This window comes from Macaca mulatta, chromosome 8 (assembly GCF_049350105.2).
Source record: "Macaca mulatta isolate MMU2019108-1 chromosome 8, T2T-MMU8v2.0, whole genome shotgun sequence".
Lineage (NCBI taxonomy): Eukaryota > Metazoa > Chordata > Mammalia > Primates > Cercopithecidae > Macaca > Macaca mulatta.
In genome coordinates this window covers 130820679-130846870 of record NC_133413.1, presented here as the reverse complement: position 1 = coordinate 130846870, position 26192 = coordinate 130820679, and the positions used below count along the sequence as shown (strand labels likewise).

At 35.1% G+C, this 26192-nt stretch overlaps 2 protein-coding genes across 2 annotated transcripts in view; one reads left to right on the top strand and one right to left on the bottom strand.

Moving 5' to 3' along the window:
• Positions 1–18317, bottom strand: part of MTBP (MDM2 binding protein) — a 79222-nt gene extending 60905 nt beyond the window's left edge. Inside the window, exons 1-9 of the mRNA XM_001098134.5 lie at positions 17930–18317; positions 16999–17079; positions 12460–12533; positions 12214–12365; positions 9946–10004; positions 8298–8442; positions 7208–7325; positions 4400–4534; positions 2499–2593 (exon numbers count right to left, since the gene is read on the bottom strand). Of these exons, the coding sequence (XP_001098134.4) occupies positions 2499–2593; positions 4400–4534; positions 7208–7325; positions 8298–8442; positions 9946–10004; positions 12214–12365; positions 12460–12533; positions 16999–17079; positions 17930–18047 (977 nt within the window). The 5' untranslated portion in view covers positions 18048–18317. The remainder of the gene's footprint in view (positions 1–2498; positions 2594–4399; positions 4535–7207; positions 7326–8297; positions 8443–9945; positions 10005–12213; positions 12366–12459; positions 12534–16998; positions 17080–17929) is intronic.
• MRPL13 (mitochondrial ribosomal protein L13) overlaps positions 18308–26192 on the top strand; it is a 49487-nt gene continuing 41602 nt past the window's right edge. Inside the window, 2 exon segments of the mRNA NM_001258083.1 lie at positions 18308–18449; positions 20197–20320. Coding sequence (NP_001245012.1) covers positions 18423–18449; positions 20197–20320 — 151 coding nt within the window. The 5' untranslated portion in view covers positions 18308–18422.

Sequence of the window (26192 nt, the reverse complement as noted above, 5' to 3'; positions counted from 1 at the left end):
GTGAGAATTTGAAAATGAGGATGACAAAAGAATAGAAGGGAAGGTGCTGGTGTGAGAGGCCCTCAGAGAAGAAATGGCCAACATTTTGTGACTAATTAACTAATGTTGAATTTTACCTTTATAACTTGCCCCTCTGTAATGGGAGATAAGCCTTGTTTAGCATTATTGTTTAAATGCTAAGAAACAGTGCTACTATAAACAGCATTACTATAAACCACAAGAACAAGAAATTTATAAAAACTGTAGCTTCTAAATAAAAATTCAAAAACACTAGGCTAGTGTTTCATTTCTTTTTATACAAAATGAAATACACCCAAGAACAGAACATTTTGTATAAAAAGAAATTGTATATCTTTTTACTATATAATTATACAATACAAATTATTTCTTTTTATACAAAATGTTCTGTTCTTAGGTGTATTTCTAAACATTCTTATATATTTTTAAAAGAGAGTTTAAAATATGTTGAATATATTTGCAGATACATATGATACCATTTATATTTACTTAAATACATAAAATGATACATCAGCTGACTGATTCTTATGTTTCTTCATGGTGATGGCAGGAGAAACATTTAAACATTTTTTAAGTATATAAATAACTTGGTTTTTTTCCCACAGATTCCTAACATTTCTCCCTCCTCTCTACCATATACCAGGAAGTCCTCTGCCTGTTCTAAAAGCATAAATACAGTATTTGAGGGAAGATTTTTTTTTCCAAGTTGTAGAACTTTTCTTAACATAATGGTAGCAAAAAGTATACTGAATATTATGTAAAAACACGGTCAAACATCTAAATGTTGGGTGGTACCATGAAAACAGTTTACAGTATACTTTGCAAACCTTTTTGATGCAGAAACTTTTTCCAAGTGACATTTTATCTGGAAACCCAATATTTAGGGCAGAAGAGGTGCTGCTCTGGTTGCAGTAGGAGGGGGCCGAGAGCCATGCCCACTCAACTTATCTTTCAATCCCATTATCCAGAGAACCGAGTCCTCGACTTTCCTTGGAAGATGGTTTGAAAACCATTGGTCTAAGGCAAGAATCTAATGTAAGATAAATATGTCAAACAGCTTCTGCCCAGCAAGCTGCTAATAGATGAGGACAGAGAAAAGAAGGATTAATAATAGATTATATCTGAAAGTAGCATCTACAGTTACACTGCCAGGTAGAATGCTGGCTAAATGGTTCTCAACAGTAATGTACAAAGTATAAAAATTTTTAAAAACTACCTATTATACCTTTTACTACAATGTACATTACCACTCCAACTACCCGAACCTGAACTCCTCTTCCTCTATGAAAATGGCTCATCTCATGTTATCTCAACTAGTGACACCAGTTTCAACATAGGGAATCAACTGCACTCTCTGGCCTTCTCACTTTCTCGGCATGTAATAAACAAATCATGATATCGTGTTGATTTTACATCTTTAACACATCGTGTACTCTTCCTGGCTCTCCATTCCAAATGCCACTTGTTTAGTTCGAGCTTTGCTCAGGTTTCCAAAATCCTACCAGCATGATCCAAAATTTACTTCTCATTAAGCTACTGTCTGGCTTATAATCCTTGTATGATTCCTCATTATCTTTCGGATAGAATTTAACCCCAATCATGATATGTAAGGTCTTTTAGGACCTGATTAATCTGAAAAGCCTCTCCAATCTGATTACTTAGCAACTGCCCTCAACACCCCCAAACCAAAAAACGACTACTCTTTAGAGAGTCTAGACTACAAACAGTTTTCAGCTGGGTAAGGTTCTCCTATGCCTTAGTAAATGTTATATTTTCTGCAGCAAGGAATTTTCAATCAGAAAATAATGAGTATTTTGATTTAGGCTGACATAATCCAAAGTCATTCATCTGACAATATTGAGTGCTTACTACGCGCTATGATACATTGCAGTTACAGACTTCTTCAGCAGAAACATACTGAGTAAAACATAGAAGTCATGGAGATGTATTCCTGGATTTCAGGAAAAGGGAAATTATTTCCCAAAAGCATTAAAACTATTAAAAAAATAGTAAAGTTAACAAAAGCACATAAAATATATACATGGTGATGTCTGGGCAGTGGGTGGGAAGGACAAAGTTTCAGTTAATGCTAGACTAGGTGTGAGAGTATATTAGTCCTATGTTCAAGCAGAGAACATTGTAACTGCATTAAAGAAACAAGGCTCAATCACTTCTGTATTATTTCCACAGTTCTATCCATAGAAAAGTCTCAACAATACTGAACAAAAATAAAAATGCTTGCGTAGGGAGGAAGATTTCTGATAAAATAGGTATAGGATCCAGGAGGTGGGAAAAGCAAGAACTTTCTTCCCCAGCAACTCCAACAATAAGGAGTCCAGCAGCCTACTTGAACATCAACATTAAAACAATGAATATAATGAAAAATATATATCTAACATGTATATTTACCCGACAATACCAGAACATTCTACCTGACACAGAAAATGTAATCTAAAACGAACATGTAAATGAAAGGATACAACTCAAATTCAATGTCCGACATATAGCAGGAGGGTAGATCTGATAATTTTATCATCTGCACAAATTCTAAAGCAGGGCCATAATAATGGAAAACCTAGAAAAGAAGTTAAAATTGTGTAATATTTAAATACCATAAACAAAAGTAAACAAATTAGTGATTAAGGGTTTAAAACTTTAAAATGGATCTTAAAAAGAAACTTTTTACACATTATGCATGCCTAGTATGTAATCCTCTATAGCAGACCAGAATTTCTTCAATTTCAATTCTACCTTTCAGGGTAGAGAAACAGACATGGAGATCACTTAGTAACCAGGAAGAGCTTTCACAGGAGAAAATAAGTATGGGAGGAGGTAAGCAACAGAGGACAACAGTTCTCAACTTTTGCTGTTTATCTTCAATAAGACAGACAGGTGATACAATAGGCTATAGGGTTGAAGAAACAAATTAGCAACCTACCTCTGCAGGTGGACTCTGTAGACTAAAAAAGTGAAAGAAAAGACACTCCAGGATGAACTTAGGTTGAGTGGTACACTGACATTAAAAAAAAAAAAAAAATTCTAGCAAAAAAACTAAATAAGTTACAAAGATAGTGAAGCCAGCATGTGCCAATTAACATAGAAAGCTCCATTCAGAAAAAATAAAATTTCAGTACTGTATTTCTTGGGTAAAGTCTAAAACTAAATTAGAATTTGTTATTGAAGGGCTGCTATTTCAATAGTTGGAGCCATAGTGCTTCACATGAAAGGCAAAGAAAAGAGCACACTTCTTGAAGAAGTTACACAAAGTTTTAGACTTGTAAAAAGTGGAGTAATTTCACTATATATGATTATGTGTATATATATATCTATAAACATATGTGTCTATACAGTGTGTGTGTCTATACATATACAGAGAGAGAATATGAATTTTACATTATTAAAGAAGTTGTACCCTAAGATTCTCTTCAACAGTAGCAAAAATTTGGATACATTATTCATACTTGAAGAAAAGTTGAGGTCATGAATCTTTCTATTCTAATCTTTAGAAAAGAATTTAATATTCCTGTGAAAGATGGCCACAGTTACTTAAAGTAAGCAATTCTAAACAAATATTGAGAAATGAGTTCAAGTCAGAAATTATACTCTCTGTTTGTACCACCCTTTGATTAGAAAATATTAACCATCAATTTGACATCTTTTTAACTTCATGACCACTGATTTCCACGTTCTTAAATTAGTTCTTTTAAAGTGAATTCTAAGATACCTCATATAAATATCTCTTCTTATGTTATTTTTCCAATGTTAAAAAGCCAAATAAACCTTTTCCTAATTATTGTATTTTATAATTACTTGCATTTTAAGAACAAATGTATAGAAGATATGGGGCAAAAACTGATACTTCTTATACTGTAAGTTAAGCATATGTCAGGTACTATGTCAGATATTAAACTCTTACCTCATATAATCCTCATAACTTTGTAAGATACGTGTGTTACTATTGCCTCCACTTCACAAATGGGTTAATCAATCTACCCAAGGTTATAAACAACAACTTACAGGTGACACAGTCAGGTTCCAAACCCATGTTTACCTAACACCAAAACATACCCTCTTCTCACTACGTCATATTCTCTCCAAACTGAGTCTTAGAAAGGTCACATAGTAAAGTCCAAACCAAAGGTGGTTTCAGGATTACACTCATTTAGTATCATTACATATCTTTAAACATCTAAAACAATGACAATATCACCAAAATTTAATGCTGATGACACAGTATAACTTAAGTACTTAATCATATTAAAAATTATGCTAGTGAGCACACTTAAACACATATATTAGTAATATTAATTCAAGATTCAAACATATTTTATAGGAACAAAAATACACATGAATGATCACACAAAAAATTAAACACAATTACCTTTGGCAAAATATTCTTATCCTTTGATGGTATTATCTTTTTGGCAAGGAAGTCAGCATTTAAGTTAGATGTACTAAAATTCTCAGGTGTGACTCCCTTTAAACAAAATTCAGGAAAACTAATTTCAAATCCAAACTGAAAAGAGACCAAGAAAACACAGTTACAAGTATCATGAATAATGCTATAAGATTAATACATCTTATTACAATGCAAAAGTTGAGGGGAAACCCATGTGCAAATTATTTTTGAGTCCTCAGCTCAAAAGTGTGCTTCTTACATTTAGGTATACATCCTATTTTAACTTACACATCGATTTTTCAGTTTTTCATGAAAAGCTCTCATTGGCTCTTTACCAGCTGGCAAGAGTATGTTAAGCTCATTCTATGCAGCAACAGGACCAAACAACCTCCTTTGCATTGTTCAATATCTGGCTTCCTACCAGTCTGTAAGTTATGCAAAGACAGAAGCTGTCTGTCTTGTTCCTTTTGTTTTTTTTTTTTTGGCTTTGAGATGGAGTTTCACTCTTGTGGCCCAGGGTGGAGTACAGTGGCACGATCTTGCCTAACTGTAATCTCCACCTCCTGGGTTCAAGTGATTCTCCTGCCTCAGCCTCCTGAGTAGTTGGGATTATAGGGACCTGCCACCATGCTCAGCTAATTTTTAGCATTTTTAGTAGAGACAGGGTTTCACCATGTTGGTCACGCTGGTCTTGAACTCCTGACCTTGGGTGATCCACTCACCTCGGCCTCCCAAAGTGCTGGGATTACAGGCGTGAGCAACCGCACCTGGCTCTATCTTATTCCTTACTAGATCCTTAGTACAATGTCTCACATAGTTTGTCTTTGATAAATGTTGCTGATAAGATCAATTACTGCAGAAGTAGTAATAGCAAGGATGCTAATAATAGTAATGGTAGCCACAACAATAGTGATAGCTAACGCTTACTGAGTGGATACTCTGTGCTTTGAATAATTTAATCCTCACAAAAATCTATGAGATAGGAAGTATTATCATCATCTTACAGACAAAGACAAATGCAGCACCAAGAGGCTAAGCATTACACATCAGGCTACGCTAAACTAGAAAAAAAAAGAGTTGGGATTTGATTGTAGGCAATATAACTCTAGAATCTATGTCCTTAATCACCATAACGCCTCTTGACTAAAAAGCTGTTCTCTATCAAAAAAAGTGATTTCAAGTTTTAAATGCTTGTATTACGTGGATGTTGTATTAGGTGGACTCTTCTAATCCTGAATTTCTATGAAGTTTCTATTTCATTTTGACGTCTCTTACTATGAACGAATGTTTGTGGGTTGTGTAAGTCATGTCCATTTTGAAATAAGTGTTCATAGTAATTTAGGTATTTAATTTATGGACATTTAATTTCCTATTCAAGAGAATAAAAGAATCTCATGAAAATAACTCTGCTATTATCTCTCTTGTATGTAAACATGCAGTTTCAGAAAACATACAGAAGCAATTCTAGCAAACTGTATCTTCCACTCTTCCACTTGGCTATGTGGGTTTTTTTGTTGTTGTTTATTGGGGTTTTTTTTTGAGACGGAGTCTTGTTCTGTCGCCCAGGCTGGAGTGCACTGGCACGATTTCAGCTCACTGCAACCTCCGCCTCCCGGGATCACACCATTCTCCTGCCTCAGCCTCCTGAGTAGCTGGCACTACAGGCGCCCTCCACTGCGCCTGGCTAATTTTTTGTATTTTTAGTAGAGATGGGGTTTCACCGTGTTAGCCAGGATGGTCTCGATCTCCTGACCTCGTGATGTGCCCGCCTTGGCATCCCAAAGGGCTGGGATTACAGGCATGAGCCACCCACCGCGCCCAGCCTATGTGGGTTTTTTTTTTTTATATCAAAACACTTGCAGAGAGAGTTCACCTGCAGATTTAACCTCTCTGAGATTCAGGATGAGCAAACATGCAAATCAACAAGACAAATCCAGCCACATTGATTCCTGTTGTCTAATCAGAGATTTTATTAAACCATTACTAAGGGTGAATTAAAAAAGAAAAAAATGTGTAGTAATTAGTGTAGCAAAACTTTAGAGGAACTCAAAAGCCTACTCATACTCCCATGCTACCCTACACAAACATTAAGAAACTTTCTTAGTTTTGCCTATTTACAAAAATACATAAATTACTATGAACACTTATTTCAAAATGGATACAACTTACAAAACCCACAAACATTCTTTCATAGTAAGAGACGTCAAAATGAAATAGAAACTTCATAGAAATTCAGGATTGGAAGAGTCCACCTAATACAACATTCTCATCTTACAATTGAGAAATCTGGGGTCCCGTAAGGGTAAAAAAATTTGTGCAAAACCTGAGGGCTGGTTAGTAAACAGCAAAGATCACCTAAGGTAGTATTATGGGAAGACAATATGCTCTAAGCAATTTTTCTAGTAGTTTACACATGCAATAAAATAAAGCAATTTGGATAAACAACATGAACTCGATTAATGTCAAATTCTATGGTTTAAAAGAACGTTACATTCAGCACTCAAAACATAATCACATTATTATGATTAAATTAAAGTAAATTAAAATCAAATAAAAATTCAGTTCATCAGTGGAACTACTCACATATAAAGTGCTCAGTAGTAATAAGTGGTTTGTAGGCTACTGTATTAGCATAGATATAGAACATTTCCATTATTGCAGAAAGTCTACTTAGATAGTGCTAGTCTAGAATATCTTTATAAGGTATATTTTCGTTAAGATTTTTTTAAATATCTGTGTTGTAAATAAAATTGAAAGGCCCGCTTGGCAAATTGTGAATAATCCATTTACCTTTCTTTCCCATATCTGTATTTTTCCCCTCCATAATTCCTTTGAGTCAATAACATTTCTGAGATCTTCTAAAGATACAACATTAGCAGAAAGGTATTCTGCAATTTTCTGACAGTTTCTATAAAAAAAAGATTGCAACAATTAAACACAGGGTTTTATATTTCACTGATTTAATCATTATAGTTAACTACAAGCCTAAAAGGCAAAATTGCAAAATTTATATTGCTATATTTTTCCTACTAATATGAAACACCCATCAAGTCAGTCTCTAAGTGAATTGCTGTCACATGTTCATTTAGTCCCAACATCCTCACAAATTTAGAGTAATTATCTTTAGTACTAAGGAGGAAGAAATAGACTTTCCTCTTACTATTGGCTTAAAGGTGTCAGATGTACACACACACAGGCACAATGTCACTTCCCTATCTTCAAAAAGAGAACTGCTCTCCTATATTGTCCCCATACAGCTTTGTATGGAATTCTATAACAGCACTTATCACAGACTATGTTGACTGTTAGCATTCCTGTTTCTCGCTGCACTTCAATGAAAAAGATCATGTCTTCTCACTTTCTTAACTTACCAGCATCTATTGCTATGCTTGCCATAAAGGTATTGCTCAATAAACATTCATTGAATGAAAACAAATCATGAAGTTATTAAATCCAATTGAATGCTTATTTAAGGATCAAAATTGTAATATACAATTAATCCTTGCTAAAATATCATAAAATACAACAGTGTATATTTATTCCTACATTGGCACATAACAGAAAACCAAATACAACATGACAAATCCAGTGTATCTATGTTCAAAAGCATACAGTGTGCTTATAGAATTAATCCTCAGTAATGGTTATAAAACAGCATCAATATTTACTAAACACTTAAATATTTCAGAAACATAAATATAAAATATGAAACATCTAGATTCTTCTCAATACACAAATGTGCAATCATGGTATAACATACAATTTTATCTTGTCACATTAAAATAATTTTCAAATGCTGAGTCTGAAAACAGAATAGTATGTTAATTGTGAAAACAGACAATGCAACACAGACAATAATCAAATATGAAGAGAAGCTTACATTTCACAATGATTTCCTGCTATAGTGATCTTCGCTGAATACCATTCTCTCAAATGTTTTAATGCTCCTACAGTAGGTAAACAGTCTTTCAATTTAGGAGGATCTTTGTCAGAAGGCAATAGTATTATATCTACCATTGCTCTACCTAGAAAGAGAAAAAGGCATTTTTGTAATTTTTAAAAAGTTAGATCTGAAATGTCTCAAAATAGTACCTTGAACAACTGAATTTTATGTTTATTTAGAAAAATGAATTTTATATTTATTTAGAAGACAAAGGAAGATTTTAATTTCTGAAATTCTTCGAAACAATACACGTCCTTAGGAATTCAAACTTTTTAAATGTTCATCATTTGATTTATAGCCACGTTATCTTGAAATAGTTAGCATATACTAGAAAACAATAAAATATATTATAGCTACTTGCCAATTCTGCAGCAGTGGCTAATTACACACATTGCTCTTAAGATCATCAATGCTATTGTACTCAACAGAGAAAAAAAACCTGTGCAATTTCATTATATTTTTCTAAACATAATTTTGTTATCCAAAAGAGAATGAATTAGTGCAAAACTATAATATTCAAATAAATGATGTCTCTTTTATAAAGGACAATAAAACACTCAGAAAACCAATTACACTAACATCATCATTGGATCCTGAAAAACAATAACTTCACAAAACTTTCAATTTTATAAAATTATAAATTTCCTGAAGGACTACAAAAATCAAAATGAAACAAACTGGAGCTAAATTTGATAATGAAAGTATTCTAATTTGCCAAGGCAACTATGTAATATTTCAGTGCATCCTTTGAACTCAACACATTTCATTTTAAAAGTTGATGTGTTGGTCAACTCATTCAGTTATTTTTCTATGTGAGGCTTTTTGTACTAATATATGATCTCCTTGAATACGAGATCAGGCTGACTACAAGCTATAAGCTTCTTTATGTTAATCACAGATGCTCTATTCATCATGGCACACCTGGCTCCTAGTACAAATATTTACTTAATAATGACCTTCAATAAACAAAGTATTCAGAAAAGAACACTCTTCAAAGTATTTGTGGATGCCAACTGTACCAAATATTAGATGACAGCTACTTGATTAACACAAAGGAAAAAAGAAAAAAACAGTTTTAGGAATATTATGATACAGTATTTCACAAAATATTCTTTCTACTATGGGAAAAAAAATATCAAAAAAAAGCTGAGGAAACGCCTTCTTTTATGGTATGACATTCCATTTGCTAATGCATATAGTAACTTCACCATAAAAGAATGTTATCCAAATTATCAAGGTTAAATAATCTCTTTTTTAAAGAGCTGTTTATAGGATTAGTCTTCTACAGAACATACTCTGAAAAACAACAGTCTGTAGTAGAAAGATTCTTCTTCAGTAATAACTAAACAGAGATAGTTATTTAATTTTCGCCTAACTAAATGAAAACAATGAAAAGAACTGCTACATCTCAGTAATGTACTCTAATGGAGTACATTCGGTATCAACTTCAATTATAAATTGTTTTGCAATTTTTAATTTAAAGATTAAAGTGAGAACACTAACATAAAGAATAAATTTATCACTTATTCATAAAAAGTATAATAAGATAAGATACAAATTATTGAAAATAGTCATAAAATATTACCAGGAGCAGGAAGCTTGTCTGATAACTGATGCAAATTTTCTGCAGCTTCTTCATAGAGACTAAAATAAAAGGGTAAGTTAGGGGGAAAAAAACCCACAAATACATTTATATATAATCATAATAGGTACTAGTAACTAAAAAGATTGTTGCACAGACACAAACAGGTTAGATGTATAATCTCATTTTATCTTTATGACAATTCCAGGAGGTACTACTATAATACTATTATTATCTCCACTTTAAATAACTTGCCTAAAGTTACATAATTAGTGTGTACAGAAGCTAGGATTCAAACTCTGACTACAAGTTCTTACCTACACCCCAAAAACAAACAAACAAAGGGAATAAAACTCCCTAAATTATAACTAGCATATTAAATATAAATCATAACAGACCAAACATTTTTTTGGAATCTTTTATTTATTTATTTATTTTTGGTTTTGGGGATTTTTTTGAGACAGGGTCTCACTCTGTCATCCAGTGTGGAGTGCAGTGGCATGATCACAGCTCACTGCAGCCTCAATCCTACAGGCTCAGGTGATCCTCCCACCTCAGCCTCCTGCATAGCTGGGATAGCTGGGACTACAGGCACACGCCACCATGCCTGGCTAATTTTTTTATTTTTTGTAGATACAGGGTTCTGCCATGGTACCCAGGCTAGTCCCAAACTCCTGGGCTCAAGTCATCCGCCTGCCTCAGCCTCCCAAAGTGCTGGCATTACAGACATGAGCCACTGCACCCAGCCATTTTTCTGAATCTTAAAAGTAAGAAAATGCTAAGTGTTTAATAAAAAAGGACATGATTTTTCTCTGAATGGTATTTAATAGTCTTGACTAAAGAATATGATGCCCTCCTCAGATCCTTCAAAATGGATTAGTTTTATCTATATGATACAATTTTTTATTACATAGCATAAAGGTACTTAAATCCTTTATTATAAACCCACCATCATCTTAGAAACTTAAGGCATCTTACGTAAACTCTAGTTTTCAGGCTCCCTCTTGTGGAAATAATTATTAGGTCACTTATCAGAAACGTTTATACTTTAATAGTGGTAGGAAAACATATGGCATGATACGAGTTTTTAAGGGTAAATGAAAGCACCTGAGAAATCACCTAAAAGTACTTCAATACTTTACGGATGAGAAAACAAAGGACCAGAGAAGTTACATGACCGGCCTAAGATTGTGTAAATAAAGTCTATCTCCTTGGTTCAGTGATATTTCTCTGGTTCTGAAAGGTCTCCTTTTATTAATCAGAACAAACACATATGATCTGGAAAAAGGAAAATGAAATTTTTTAAGTCTACAGCTACTTACAGATATAATATGTGACTACTACAATAAGAGCAGTTGTGTCATGAAATGTCATGAAAGACTAAAATAAGAGGTATTAATTATAAGAGGAGGGATATTTCAGAAAGAGAAAAATTACTATCACAACTTATGTCACCTGGATCAACTTACATATTGTACCACAATTCAAAAAAACCTAAACGTGAACTCAGTCATGTATATATAATCCTCACAAACTCTTTATGGATTTTAAAAGGTACCTGAAATGCTGCAAATACACATAAATTAAAGAAGTCACATATTTCGGCCTCAAATAGCAAAATGAAAATGATACTTTGGTATGAATGCTAGCTATTAACATTAAATAACATTTCTATTCAAGCTTTTAAAATACATTATTGGCCAGGCACAGTGGCTCACAAAGTGGCCCAGCACTTTGGGAGGCCAAGGCAGGCAGATTGCTTGAGCTCAGGAATTTGAGACCAGTCTGAGCAACATGGCGAAACAATATCTCTAAAAATATATATATATATACAAAAATTAGCTGGGTGTGGTGGTGCACACCTATAGTTCCAGCTACTCTGGAAGCTGAGGTCAGAGGATAGCTTGAGCCCAGAAGGTCAAGGCTGCAGGGAGCCAGGACTGCAACACTGCACTGCAGCCTGGGTGACAGAGCAAGATCCTGTTTCAAAAATAAAATATTAGGCAGAATTTTTTGTAACATGTCAATTAAAATACGACTTTTTATGATTCTTGACATTATGTAAGCTTAAGAAACATGCATTTTAAAGAATATTATTCAAATAAAAGGCCCAAATTGCCTTATGTCTTCCAAAGTGAAGAGTCGAAAATTTCAATTAACTAGAATTTCTTCAGTAAAGATGCTAAAATATATAATCTTCATTCTTATGGATTAAAATAACTGTCTAATATTAAGTATTTTAATGATAATACAAAAAACATATAAGCATACTCAGCCAAGGATAATGATTCCCTGCTATTACTATCTTCTTCTTCAAAACACTCAACAGCACTCAAACATTCTTCGATATTTGTTTGAAGAACATCTTCAATTTTATCTTTTTCTGTATCGAAATGTATCTCTTGCCAATCAGAACTACAAAACTAATAAATCAAAAGATTGTATTAAATAATCGATCATGAAATTATTTATATTAGTAAAGACATTCACTAATAGCTATTTTTTAATTTATATTACCTGATAAAATCCATATATTGCCTGCACTGCAAAGAACCACTTCTTGGAACCAGGTATACCACCCACTGAACAGGCTTGAAAATAAAATCACACTTCTTATTAGAAAGGCATACCATAAATAAGCAGATGACACAGCATATATACCGTATTTAGAGACCATATTTTTGAAACATCTTACATAATTATCCAACATATATATGTGGATCTTTTAAAAAATCTCTGCTAAAAATTCAAATAGAATAATCTACCTCAAGAGCAAAATTCTTTACTCACAATAAATACTTGGTTTTCGTTTGTCACAATTCAAAATCCATATTATTATTTTTTATTATTTTAATCATCATTTCACACAGATTACAATCTACCATAAAGATATTGAAAATACAGCTACTCAATTACCACTGAGTAACACAAAACCATGTAAGTCATTTTAGTGAAAACAATTCCTTCTCCAAAGACCATGCAGGTTGGTTCAGCCCAACTAGAGACAGAGGCGTTAAAGAGCAACCCCAGCCTAAAGATAAGGAAGATGCTCTTCTTGGAGAACAGAGTATTATATGAGGATATAAAATTAAGGGTCACCCCAGGGTATGTGTCAAGTAGTCACAAAGAATTTAGAGCTATGTATAGAAATTGGACTCAAAAAAGGAAGAAGAAAAGTAGTAACTGAGGCTTAACTAATGGAAGGAAGCGAGGTAAGATACTAAATTCTTATTACCACTTTCTTCCAACAATCTCAGCGGAAGACCCCTACCACCTTAACAAAATAGAAACTATCAGGTAATAATTCCAATAACATCCTCTCAGGAAACATACAACTCAACTTGTACTCCCATTAAGTCTTTCCTCTTTCCTCCCCTTTAACGTGTAAGAGGCACTGTCCTTCCAATTCAATGTTACCCCCCAAACCTCCTGAGACCACTGATTCTATTATCTAGTCCACTGATTATCTTTCCTGCATTTCACTCTGCTCCCTTCTGTCTGTTCTTTGTCATTGCCATTTAAATACACACAAGTGTTTCTCAAAGTATTTCTTTTTTTAAAAAGGGGTCCCTTTAAATTCATCTCTACTTCACTTTCTTAGCTCTTCCTCAAAGATAAACTTCTGAAGGTGCTGTCCACAGCTGACTGTCTCCATTTCCTTATCAACTTTTCCACTTCCTTCCACATGCATTTCAATCTGTTTTTTGTCTCCAATATGCCACTGAAAGAACACGCATCAAAGTCACCAATAACTGACTTGTTACTAAATCTAGCAGTTTTTAGTGCTGTTGTTATTTGACCTCTCAGCATAAGAGAAAAATAAAAGATGACATATTTGACTACTTGCTCTTTAAAACACTTGGCTTCTGTGGCACCCATCTTTCTGGTTCCTCCTTATTCTTTTTAAAAACTGGTGTTCAGTTCTTCTAAATACTGGGATTCAGTTTGAGACTTTCTGTTCTTCCTACTATCCATAAGCAATCCCATCATTTCTCATGGCTTCACCTGACATCTATACATTAGTTCTATACTTTATATTAACTGGTGCAAAATAATTGCTTTTTTTTTGCCATTATTTTTGCAACAACCGAATATCTCCAGCCCTCTCCTACATTTTTAGTTCCAGACACACTTATCCAACTTTTATAAAACATTTTTACTTTTTTATTTTTACATTGTAAACATGTAAAACATTTTTACATTTTTACTTTTTACTTTGACATCTTACAGGCAACTATTAACAGGTTCCAAATTGAACATGTCATATTCCCTCCAAATCTGGTTCTCCTTTTTCACTAAATGCCACCATCATGCTGTTACCCATGCCAGAAACCTAATGTCACCCTTGATTCTTTTCTCATCCTTCCCTTCTTCTACATCATACCAATTCAACGCTAAGGTAGGTGAATTCCACCCCCATAATTTCCTTCAGATCTATCCATTTTCCTCCACCCTGGCTGCCTCTCCCATTCCTCATTTGGTCTTCTACAGAATCCCCCTATACAGAAATAGCTATACTTTTCTCTAATCCATCTACTATACTTCAGGGAGAATACTTCAAAAGCACAGACCTGATCATGTCTCTTCCTTAATTAACACTTTTAATGGCTACTGATTACCATTAGGAAAAAATCCAAACACCTTGAAACTATTTACAAAATCCTCTAAATAGCCATGCCTACTTCTTCACCCTTATCCCAATTATAATCATAATGTACTTTCCGTCCCTCAAACTTGCCATATTACTGAAATCAAAAATCCTAGTATGCAGGAAATTCAGTGCAGGCAGTTTCTATTCTCACGGCTCTGATATGCACAAATTCCAGTTACTATAGCTTAAATAACACCAGTTCCCCAACAACCTGGTTTAAATTTCAGTTACCATAGTATATTAATTAACTATAATTGCATAGTTTAAGACTTCATTACAAGCTTCTCAGTCTACAAAACCACTGTATACATAAAAGATGTGTGTCATGATCAGTAACCAATCATGTTACTGCTTTTAAAGTATGTCACTGATTGGTTACTGCACAAGTGCCAGTCAGTTCACATACAGGTAGCAAAGGATGTAATTGTGTTGCCTCCCGGTTTCCCAGTGTAAATCCATGTGATATTTTAGAAAAGTGGATAAATGGATGAGGGAATTTTTTAAAAAGAGAGAGATAAAGAAACACCAAGGAAATAAAAAGTGCTAACACTGAAAGCGATCTTCAAACTAATGTAAATAGAATTCTAAAAATACTGCTGTGACCAACACCTTTTGATGAAAAAGGTGAAGATGTCCCAGAGAAAATGATGCTAGCAAAAACCTTAACATTAAAGGAACTCAGACATATTTCACAATAGTGAAAGTCCAGGTCGGGCACAGTGGCTCACATCTGTAATCCCAGCACTTTGGGAGGCCAACACAGGTGGATTACTTGAGCCCAGGTGTTCAAGACCAGCCTGGGCAACATAATGAAACCCTGCCTCTACAAAAAGTTAAAAAATTAGCCAGGTGTGGTGGCTCATGCCTACAATCCCTGCTACTCAGGAGGCTAAGATAGGAGGATCACTTGAGCTGGAGAGGTTGAGGCTGCAGTAAACCATGATTGGGTCACTGGACTCCAGCCTGAGCAACAAAGTGGGACTCTGTCTCAAAAAAAGAAAAAAAAAATTGAAGAATAAAACATTGGAAGTTGATACAACTGGAATATGATAATTCGCCAATAAAAGAAAAGATATTCATTCTGTATCGTAAGTTATGTGATGATGCGAAGGTGGCAAGCACTGTTCAAACTACTCTTGATAAGGCTTTTACAAAGAAATAAAACACTTTAATTCTCAATGTTTCTAAGGTTTTAAATTACAGTGTACAAAATAAATTTTATTTTTACTATTTTTTTGCTTCCCTAAAATTTTATAACAGTAAGAGAATTTTTAATGTTTTGACAAAAGATATTAAAGGTCATGGGACAATTCTAATTTTTCTCACTGATTATTATATTAAGATTGCTTTGCACAATCAATTATAAAGTACCACACTACCACCCAAAACAAGGACCGTGTGTATAAGAAACTCCTAAATACACAAGCGGAAAGTAAAATTTATCATAAGAACCCCTAGAATACTCCCAAGAGCTCTTTTACATATACATCTGAGGTGCAAATGAAAGAAAATCTTTCCTGCAATAATAGTAGTATTGACTAAAATTATACCAACTTGAAAATTAATGAGTACTACTAGGCCTTGGAAAATAGGCTAGGGCAACGTACACATATTAGAAATCATTCCCCAACGGTATTAGCTGACACCAAGAGACAAGAAGTTCTCTAATGAAAGAAGAGAAAGGTGCAGATTGTACAGTCACAGGAACTACAAATTTATCAAAAGGAGCAGACCCTTCCTTGCATCGACAGACACTTCCTTCAGTTTTTAGGTATTGGTCTGTTATCGCATATCGATTTTTAGAACGTTTAAAGGACATTCTCCAGTAAAGGACAAGAAGAGGGAATTAAAAAAAAAGATAACTATCAAAGTCAGTAAATGCATTTGTATAATGCCAATAGAAGCTAAAGGAGGAAAGATTTTTACAAAGTAAAGGTTGGTCAAAAAAGCAAAATACTTCAAAAAGTCAAAGCAGATAAGAAGTGATTGTGTTTAGTAATTATTAAGTACTGTTAAGAGAATCAGTAACAGCTAAGAACAGAAATAAATAAATGGTAAGGAAATCAGTGTGGGAGCATTATTTACATATTTTTACTTAGGATAAAACCATCCTCATAAAGCCACATTCCTCTTACTTATACAGAACTAAGATAGGCAAGAAAATTTCATAAAAGAAGCAAAACTCAAGCTGAGAACCTAGAATACTTTTCATAACTTTTTTATACTCAAGCATCAAGAAGATAGGAGTAATCTATTTTTCAGTTTTGTACTCCTTTAGTTACCTCTGTAACTCAGTGCCTTGTACACAGTAAAGAAGTATTTCCTTGTATTCCTTAGGGTCCAAATTAATTAAGTTAATTTCCAGTACAAATGTTGTGCCAGAGAAAAGACTTTATTATACTTGCCAGGGAAAGTACTATCTTCTGGATTAATTGAAGCACTAATGCTTCTTTTCAAGAGGTGATAAACATTTGCTGCTGTGAAGTCTGAAAAAGAAAAGACAGAATAAGTCAAAGGGCTCCGACTTACATAATCTAACTTACTCCAGTTTCACCATCAGAGGCTGTCAAGACCAGTACGTTGTACATAAAAGTACTACACGCTACTCAAGATCTGTTCAAGTTTTAATACAGTAAATCTAAAGCAAGCAGAGAAAATAGAAAAGGCTCCCGATCTGTACATGCCAGCCAGTTAGCACAAATGCAAAATTCCTCTCAAAAGAATAACTTTAAAGAGAAGGGAAATTCTGTCACAATATCTTATACACAACCACATACATCTACTCCTCAAAATGCTTGTTCGATCGAAACAAATGAATACATAGAATGCAATATTGAATCTAGACGGGTGCACCAAAAAGCAGTGCAATCGCAAACAATTAAAATCATTTAAAATTCATCATTTGTTTTTAAAACTTAGTTTATATGTGGGATATCTCCTCCCATTAGACGTAAATTCTAGTACAGCAAGATATTTGTCCATCTTGTTCCTGTCTGTATTATCTGCATGTGAAACACAGGGGCAGAAATAATAAATGCATATATATATATATATCCAAAAACCAGGAAATTCCATTACTAAGGCATAGAAAATTTATTAAGTTAAATATTTACTATGCCAAGAACTTTTAAGGGCTGGAATCTTGCATCCACAAATTTGTCCCTGTTTTTCCATGAAGATGCTATTTTTGCAGCCCTCATTAACTCTATCCCAGATAGAGTCCCAGCTTCGTGGGACAACTACATATTGATCCCTCTCCAGCAGAACTTTATCACAAACTCAAACTTCTTCCCCGCTCCACAAGCCGTTCCCGCCCTTTCTCATCCCAGCGCTTACCCGGCTGCTTCTCAGTACCCTCACCCGACGACACCTCTGGCCCATGTTCTGCCTCCCTACTGGCCGCCGACGGGAATTTTCCTTCCCCCCAGATCACCAGCAGCAGGTACCGATCCATCTCCTCAGAGATCACCCCCCAATTTTAGGTATCGGCTCCCACATCCAAACAGACGCGCGCTATGACGCACTTCCTGTTCCCTTCATTTAGGTCGGCTGGAAATTGTGTCCTCCGTCGGGTTTCCGCAGTTTTCCAGCAAACGAGTTATTTTCGGGAGTTACTCCCTAAATAACTGCATTATCTGCTCCTTTCATGACGAAATTGCTGCCGTGGGGAAGACTGGAGGAAACTCGAGGAAGAGGGAGAAGCCGACAAGTGCTGGACGGGTTAGGAACTGTCCTGCTTGGATGTTAGCGTTTCCCGCCGGGCCAGTAAGGCTGCGTCACCCGGCTTGGCTACTAAGAGAAGGACTGACGGTCTTGCTAGTGGGGAAACATGTCTAGTTTCTCTAGGGCGCCGCAGGTGAGCTCGGACTCTTATGGCTTGATGGGGTTCATTATACTGGCAGAAGGAGAGCGTTGGTTCCGGCAGATTAAGTAGTGAAGTTGGGGCGACAGGGAAGCCGAGACCCTCGGCTAAGGTGCCTTGGGAAAGCACAAGAGGGTCGTCAGTCTGGCAAGCACTTAATGTCGTTCGTTTGTTACTCTTTTCAATCTGCCCTTTTTTTGGGGAGTGGGGCGGGGGAAAGAGGATTAGGAGAGCAGGTCGGAGAGGTAATAAGGTGGATCACATAGGACACTGTAGGCCGTTGTAATATTTTGGTTTTTTACTGAGTAAAATGGGGACTTTGGAGGGTTTGATCCAAGGAGTAACGTGATCTGACCTGGTGTCAAAAGGAGCACTCTGACTGCTGGGTTGAGAATAGACTGTTCAGAAATAGAGGTTAGTAGAGGACAGAAGCAAAGAATATGTTTGGAGGGTATTACAGTAATCCAGGCGAGACGTGATGGTGCAGAGACCACGCTGGAAATCCTGTGGAGTGTATTGAAAGCGGTCAGGTTTTGTTTGAAGGTGGAGTCAATAGGACTTCCTGAAGATTGAATATAGGCCAACAGCAAAAGAAGAAACAAGGATTACCCCAAGGATTTTTGGTTTGTACAACTGGAGGGTGTGTCATCAACTGAGATAGGGAAGGCTGAGATTGAACCAGGTTTCAGGTGGAAGAATAGGAGTTAGTTTGGGTTATATGGGTCTAAGATGACTCTAACCCAGTGCCGTTCCAAGTGTGGTTCCTTCCGTGGACTGTTTGTTGCCTGTCTGTGATGAGATAAATACAGGAAGTAAAATAAAACTTTTAAAAACTTTTTTAGCAATTTGACATCGTCCAGCATTTGTATTTTTTTCATTAAAGTTTTTTGTTTTTTTTTTTCTGTCAAAGTATCAAACTATTTGTCTACAATGGATGGGGACAAAAACTGGCCTTTTTCTTATATGTAGATTAGTTTGAGGTTGTGATAAGTAAATTTAAAATAAAACCAGCTAGCCTCGTTTTATTTTTCCAGCATTGTTTAGCCTCTTGTGTATATGCATAGCGAAAGCATCTGGTGGAGATCTTTCTGGCCTAGAATTTTTAAGAATTTGAATACATTGATGACGACTGTAAAAACAATGGTCTATTCCTGAGGTAACCTAAAGATAACTATTTGAGGCAACTTTTTAAAGTTGAAATTTATTCCACATCATCCATCTGTACTTTCCCGACTACACTGTTCTATTTTCCTCTCCCCAGGAACTGAACTTCCGAATCGTCTTCAGTTTCCAATTGGCCACTCAGCTTTCAATATAATGTACCTACTAATCTATAAATGTTTTTGAAGACCTTCATAAACAGCTTCTACTTTCCTACAAGCTTCTCATTACCCCTCCAGATTCTATTATGTGTTATACAAAAAAAAAAAAAAAAGGTCATAATGTAAAGGGAAATATATCTTTGGGATATTTATAGCAAAACATAAGTCATATTGCTAACAGGAAACCAGGCAGGAATAATTACTGTGTTTGTCTTTGCAGAATGATTAGAAAAAAAAAAACCCTTTTCCAGAAATAGAAATGAAAACAAAAATTCTTTAGCAATAGAGTTATTTTTCAAAGAAATTGACATTAATTGTAGAAAACATGTGATATTATATAATTAATTTAATTACTGTATTTCCATTTTAATGACAATTATCTTTATTTTTTCCTCTTTTTTTTTTTTTTTTTTTCCAAGCAATGGGCCACTTTTGCTAGAATATGGTATCTCTTAGATGGGAAAATGCAGCCACCTGGCAAACTTGCCGCTATGGCATCAATAAGACTTCAGGGATTACATAAACCTGTGTACCATGCACTGAGTAAGTATTATTTTAGACCTGTCATTAACCACTGTAGTTTTCATGCCGGAGTAGAATCTTGGTGAAGTTTGACAGGGCTGAGTTTAAGGACCCTTTTTATTTTTCCTGAGGATCCTGTATTCCATTCTTGCTGAAACCATATGGGCGCCCTAAACTGAATTTGGCTTATTAACAGGAAAACTATATGGATCAGTTTACCCGGAACAAGCATATTTTATGCCACTGCCCAGCAAAATTATTAATAGCCCTTCTTTTAACACTCAGAAATAACCTGAATTGCCCCATGACTTAAACTTTCACTTTTATATGTGTCCTTTCACATGATGACGTGCATATGAAGAGTTTTTAAGGGAAATAATTTTGTCCTCTCTTCTAAAAAAATCATTTCCCCTAGAAAAATATATGGTGCTAGCTAGGTATGGGAAGCTTATTTTCACTAATAAGATTAATAGACTTGCTTTTCTGTATCCTTTTTCCAAAATAAAAAGTTGTTTTCATTCTAGAAGATTTCTGCTTACAGATAGTTTTTGATAGACCTCATTTACCCCAGCACTTCATGGCCAGATCCGGATGTCAGTTTTTAGTCCTCATACCGGTTGACTTGTCAACAGCATTTGCTGCAATTGATCACATTTTTATTTAGCTTTTATTGTGCAATATATTAAACATACAAAGATGTGTATATAAAAATATGTGATATTTTATAGGAAATTATCCATAGTAACAATTATAATGGTGAAATGAATACACTCAGCATTGGTTTGTTTCCAGTTTTTTTGCCATTATGTTATATTACATTAATGTTGCTATCAATATTCTTGTGCCATTTTCCTAGTACACATGGAAGAATTTTTCCAAGGTATGCCCAAAGGACAGGAATTACTGGGTTTTAAGGTGCATAGAAATTATTGAGTCTTTATCATGCCAGTAGCATGCAAGAGTTTCCATTACTCCTCATCTTCAATAACACTTGATATGTTCATTCTTCTTAATTTTGACTATTCCGATAGATGTAAAATGCTTGCTTTGTGATTTCAATTTGCATTTTCCTGATGACAAATACGGCTGGCTGAGTATCTTTTCATTTATTGGCATTTATAGGTTCCTCTTCTGTGAAATGTCTGTGCATGTCTTTTGCAAATTCTTCCACTGAGTTGTTTGTCCTTTGCTTTTTTCTTACTTTTTTTATAAAAGGTTTCAAACTATCAGAAAAGGTCAAAGAATAGTACAATGAATTTCTTTATACTCTCCACCTAAATACAGTTGTTAACATTTTATCATATATTTTTTATTAAACCATTTGAAACTACGTTGCAGATGCCATTATAATTCACCCAAAATACTTCAGCGTACATCTCCTAAAAATAAAGATACTCTCTATGTAACCAAAATGCCATTGACACACGTAAGAAAATAAACAGTACTTTAATTAGATGGTCTAATGTTCAGTGCATTTTTAAATTTCTCTGGTTGTCCCAAGTATGTTTCTAATAGCTATTATTTTTTTGAACCAGGATGCAACCTAGGTTTATGTATTGTCTTTGGTTGTTATGCTCCTTTAGTCTCTTAATCTAGAATAATCCTTCTTTTATTTTCTTCTCAAGCTTTTGAGGAGTCCAGGCTAATTTTCATCTAGAGAACTTTCTTCTTGAAACACATTCTTCACTTGTTTCCCTGGATTCACTTGTTTCCCTGTTTCTTCTCCCTTTCTTAGTACCCTTGGCTATCCTCAGCTTTCTAAACTCTCCAATGCTCTTCTCACCAAAAATTGGAAGTGCCTCAGGGCCCAATCCTTGAAGTGCCTAAGGCCCCATGCTTTAGATGATTGCATTATGTCTCATGTATTTAAAAATCATCTATATGTTAATGCCTCCCAAATTTAAATCTCCAGTTTTGACCCCTTCCCTGTATGCTAGACTCACATATACAAATTTCTATTAAGCAAATTTTTCTGGTGTCTAGTAGACATCTCCAATGAATAAGTCCATTTGGAGATGTCTTGCTTCTTGTCTACTTCACCCAAACCAACATGTTCCTTCCCAGTTTTCCATCTCAATTAATAGCATCACTATTCTTTTTGTTGCTCTGGTTTGAAGGCATTGTCTTATCTGCAACTCCTCTTTGTTCAACCAAAAAAATAAAAAATAAAACATATATATACACACACACACACACATATTTAAAAATATATTAGAAAAAAGTATATCTGAACTCTGGCACCTCTCATCATCTCTCCCTCTACTCTGATTTTAAACTGCTGTACTCTATCCTGTTTTATTCCAAAAACTGTCTCACTGTGATCTCTTTTCTTCTGCCATTGCTTTCATGTAATTTTTTCTCCATAGATCAACTACAGTTATCTTCTCCAAATGAAATTTCTGTGTGTCCTACAAGAACTTAAATAATATGGTCCCTGTTAACTTTCTGACTTTCTTTCCTTTATTTATTTATTTACTATTTAATTAATTATGTCAATCCACTCAGGCCTGTGCTGTTCCATTAACTTGCCTGCCAAGCACATTTTTGCCTTATGCCCTTTTTTTTTTTTTTGAGACAGAGTCTCACTTTGTTGCCCATGCTAGAGTGCAGTGACCCGATCTTGGCTCACTGCAACCTCTGCCTCCTGGATTCAAGCATTTCTCCTGCCTCAGCCTCCCGAGAAGCTGGGATTACAGGCATATGCTACCACACCCAACTAAGTTTGTATTTTTAGTAGAGACGGGGTTTCACCATGTTGCCAGGCTGGTGTCGAACTCCTGACTGCAAGTGATCCATCCACCTTGGCCTCCAGAAGTGCTGGGATTACAGGCGTGAGCCACCACGCCCAGCCCTTAGGCCCTTTTCACACTCTGTTTCCTCTGCCTAGATATTCTTTACCAGATATCTGCATAGCTTATTTCTTCACGTATTTCAGATTTCTGCTCAGGCATTTATATTCAGAGAGAGGCCTTCCCTGATTCCTCTGCTCACCCTTTCACTCTGTATACCTTTTCCTTGCTTTAAAAAAAAAATAGTGTTCATGTATCACCTGAAATGTTATGTAAGTATCTGTTTATTATCTACCTTCCTTCACTAGACTAAGTTCCCAGAGCACAAAAAATGTTGCCTATTTTGTACACAGCTGTGTCCCTAGTACCTGTAATAGTGCTTGACACATAATTGGAATGTAAGAAATGTTTGTTAAGTGAATGTGCTTGCATTTATGAATTCCAGTTGTGAAAATGAAGAAAATACTTTTAGTCAGGGCTCTGGCGTTGAAGCTAAGTCAGATTTTTGGATCTGTGGAGCTAAGAGGAAGGGTATTCCAAATGATTTGATTTGGGCAAGAGCAAAGATGTATGCTGCTCTAACCTTTTTTCTCTACCTAATGAAAATTTCAGTGAGATCAAAATAAACCCACACTCTGAAATCTGTGAGTATATAATATGAATCTGAGGTTTTGTCTTGTTAATCTTTGTTTTTCAAGCACCCCCCAGTACAATGTCTGGCCCATCATAGATGCTTGCCAGAAATCGTTTGTGGAATGACACTTTCAAACAGATGTTTTGTGAGTAGTCAGTTCTTGTTCCCTGTAGTTATCCTGTGAACACTGGGTTAGTGAATACAGAATCATTGCTTCTGGGAGAGATACGGAGTTAGATTCCTCTGAACCTCTGGTCACAGCATTTTCATCAACCAATCAGTACATAACTTTGTTTTATGTGTGTTTCTGTTTAAAGACATCTTAACACTGAACTTGTGACCAACAGCAGTATAACAAGCTTATCTAACACACATATTATCTCTATAAGGCAACAACACAGCCTTCTTACATTTAGGAACACTAAATGCACTCAGTATACCAAGCTTGGGGAATATTTTAAACAGTGAAATCACTAAGAAAAGTCCACAGATGCCAGAAACTAGCACTACATAGAAAATGAAAAGGATGCTTGTTTATTTTATGAAAGGTGAAAGAAGGCAGAGCATCGCCTTATTCAGCCTCAGATGGGAACATGTGCATCAAATAACACAAATTTATTTCCACTCTGAGCATGTCCATCAATGACTGCAAAAGCACTATGAGTATTGATTTTTGGGTAACAAATTTTAACAAGTAGGCAAATTTGTAAATATGGAATCTATGAATAATGAGGTCAACTGTATTTTGAAAGTAAAAAGTGATCAGGAGACCTACACTTTAACTTATAAACCTGTTTACTTTAAAAATCTTTTTTGGCAGACCAGAAAAATAGAGAATTACCAATTCATATAGTTGTTTAATTCCTTAGAACTGTAGATATTTTGTTTAACCACCTCATCTCTTCATTGACAGTCGAGTAAACTAAAATCAGGATTTCATTGCTATTCAGCTATATTCTAGTACAACTGGAACTAGAACTTAGGCACCTGTTTCTCATGTAGGAAATTCCCCATTCCACTTCACTCTGGTGATACTTAACCACTTGTATTGAGTATTCCTGCTGCTTTTTTCCTTAGCAATGGTATCGGCAGATAATAAATGAGATCTCTTAGGTTGTCTCTGCAGAAATGCAAATAATACAAAATTTGAAGAAAAGTGCAATTAGTAGCAGTCACCTAATTTCCATCTCCAAATATAGCACTATCTGTCCACTCAAAGTTCTGCTTCCTTATTACCAGGTCGTCATTGCGAAAGTGTACCTTAGATATGGAGGAATAGGCATTCTGCTAGGATACCAGAAGAGCTGTTGTGGCTGCCTGTTAGGTTTCTGTGAAAGTAGAAACTTATTTTTAAAGACTGAATTGCATTTTTGTTTCACTATGTGTTTTGAGAGAGGGTCTTACTCTGCCACTCAGGCTGCAGTGCAATGGAGCCATCACAGCTCACTGCAACCTCCACCTTCTGAGCCTCCCAGGTAGCTGGGACTATAGGTGTGCACCATCATATCCAGCTAAGTTTTTTGTAGTTTTTGTAGAGACGGGGTTTCACAATGTTGCACAAGCTGGTCTTAAACTCCTGAACTCAAGCGATCCACTCACCTCAGCCTCACAAAGTGCTGGAATTACACATATGAGCCATTTTGCCTGGGCATGTTTCGCTGTATTTAATATGTAATATATTAGCAAAACTTCTTGTGTCCACAAGATGTCACTAAAATCAAAACTTAAATTGCAAGCAATTTTCAATTTATAAATATGTTGTGTTTTAAGAGTTCATTCTAACATTTAGTGGTTTAATAAACATTTATTGAGCAGATATTATGGGCTCATAATCACTATAAATATATTTTTTTGAAAATTGACCTACAGTTAATAATATTACAAATGATGATCATTGTTCTAGGAATGATTATAAAAATTAACAAATAATGTATCCAAACATAATGTATACAATATTTAAACTACCTTATTTGTGAAATGGATGTTTGTGAAGTGTTGTGGAAATTGACTTTTCATTATAAGGTTATTTTTTATGGAAAATGTGGGTTAAGGTAGAAAGGATGTGGAGCTAGTAAAGGAATCCCTCCTTCTAATTAGAGCTGCCCTCTTGAATTTGGGACTTGGGAACTTTCTGAACATGTTTCTGATAAATGAAAAGAAAGGTTATGTGTGGTGATTAGTGGAGTATGACTTATTCTTTATGAGGATTCTACTCCTTTCACTGCCAACTGATTAATTCATTGAGGAGGACTATAGGAGTATTTAAAGGAAGCAGAGGAAAACCTTTCTTTAGCTTTGCTAAAATTAGATTATGTTAAAATATTTCTGTTCTGCATTGAATGAAATAAAAGTTGCACTCAGTTTATAAAGATTAATGTTTTGAATGCTAACATACCAAACAATTCAGCAGAGATCAGATTTATGATCTAAATCTAATCTGTAGTATTCTGCCTTGTAAGTTTATGATTCT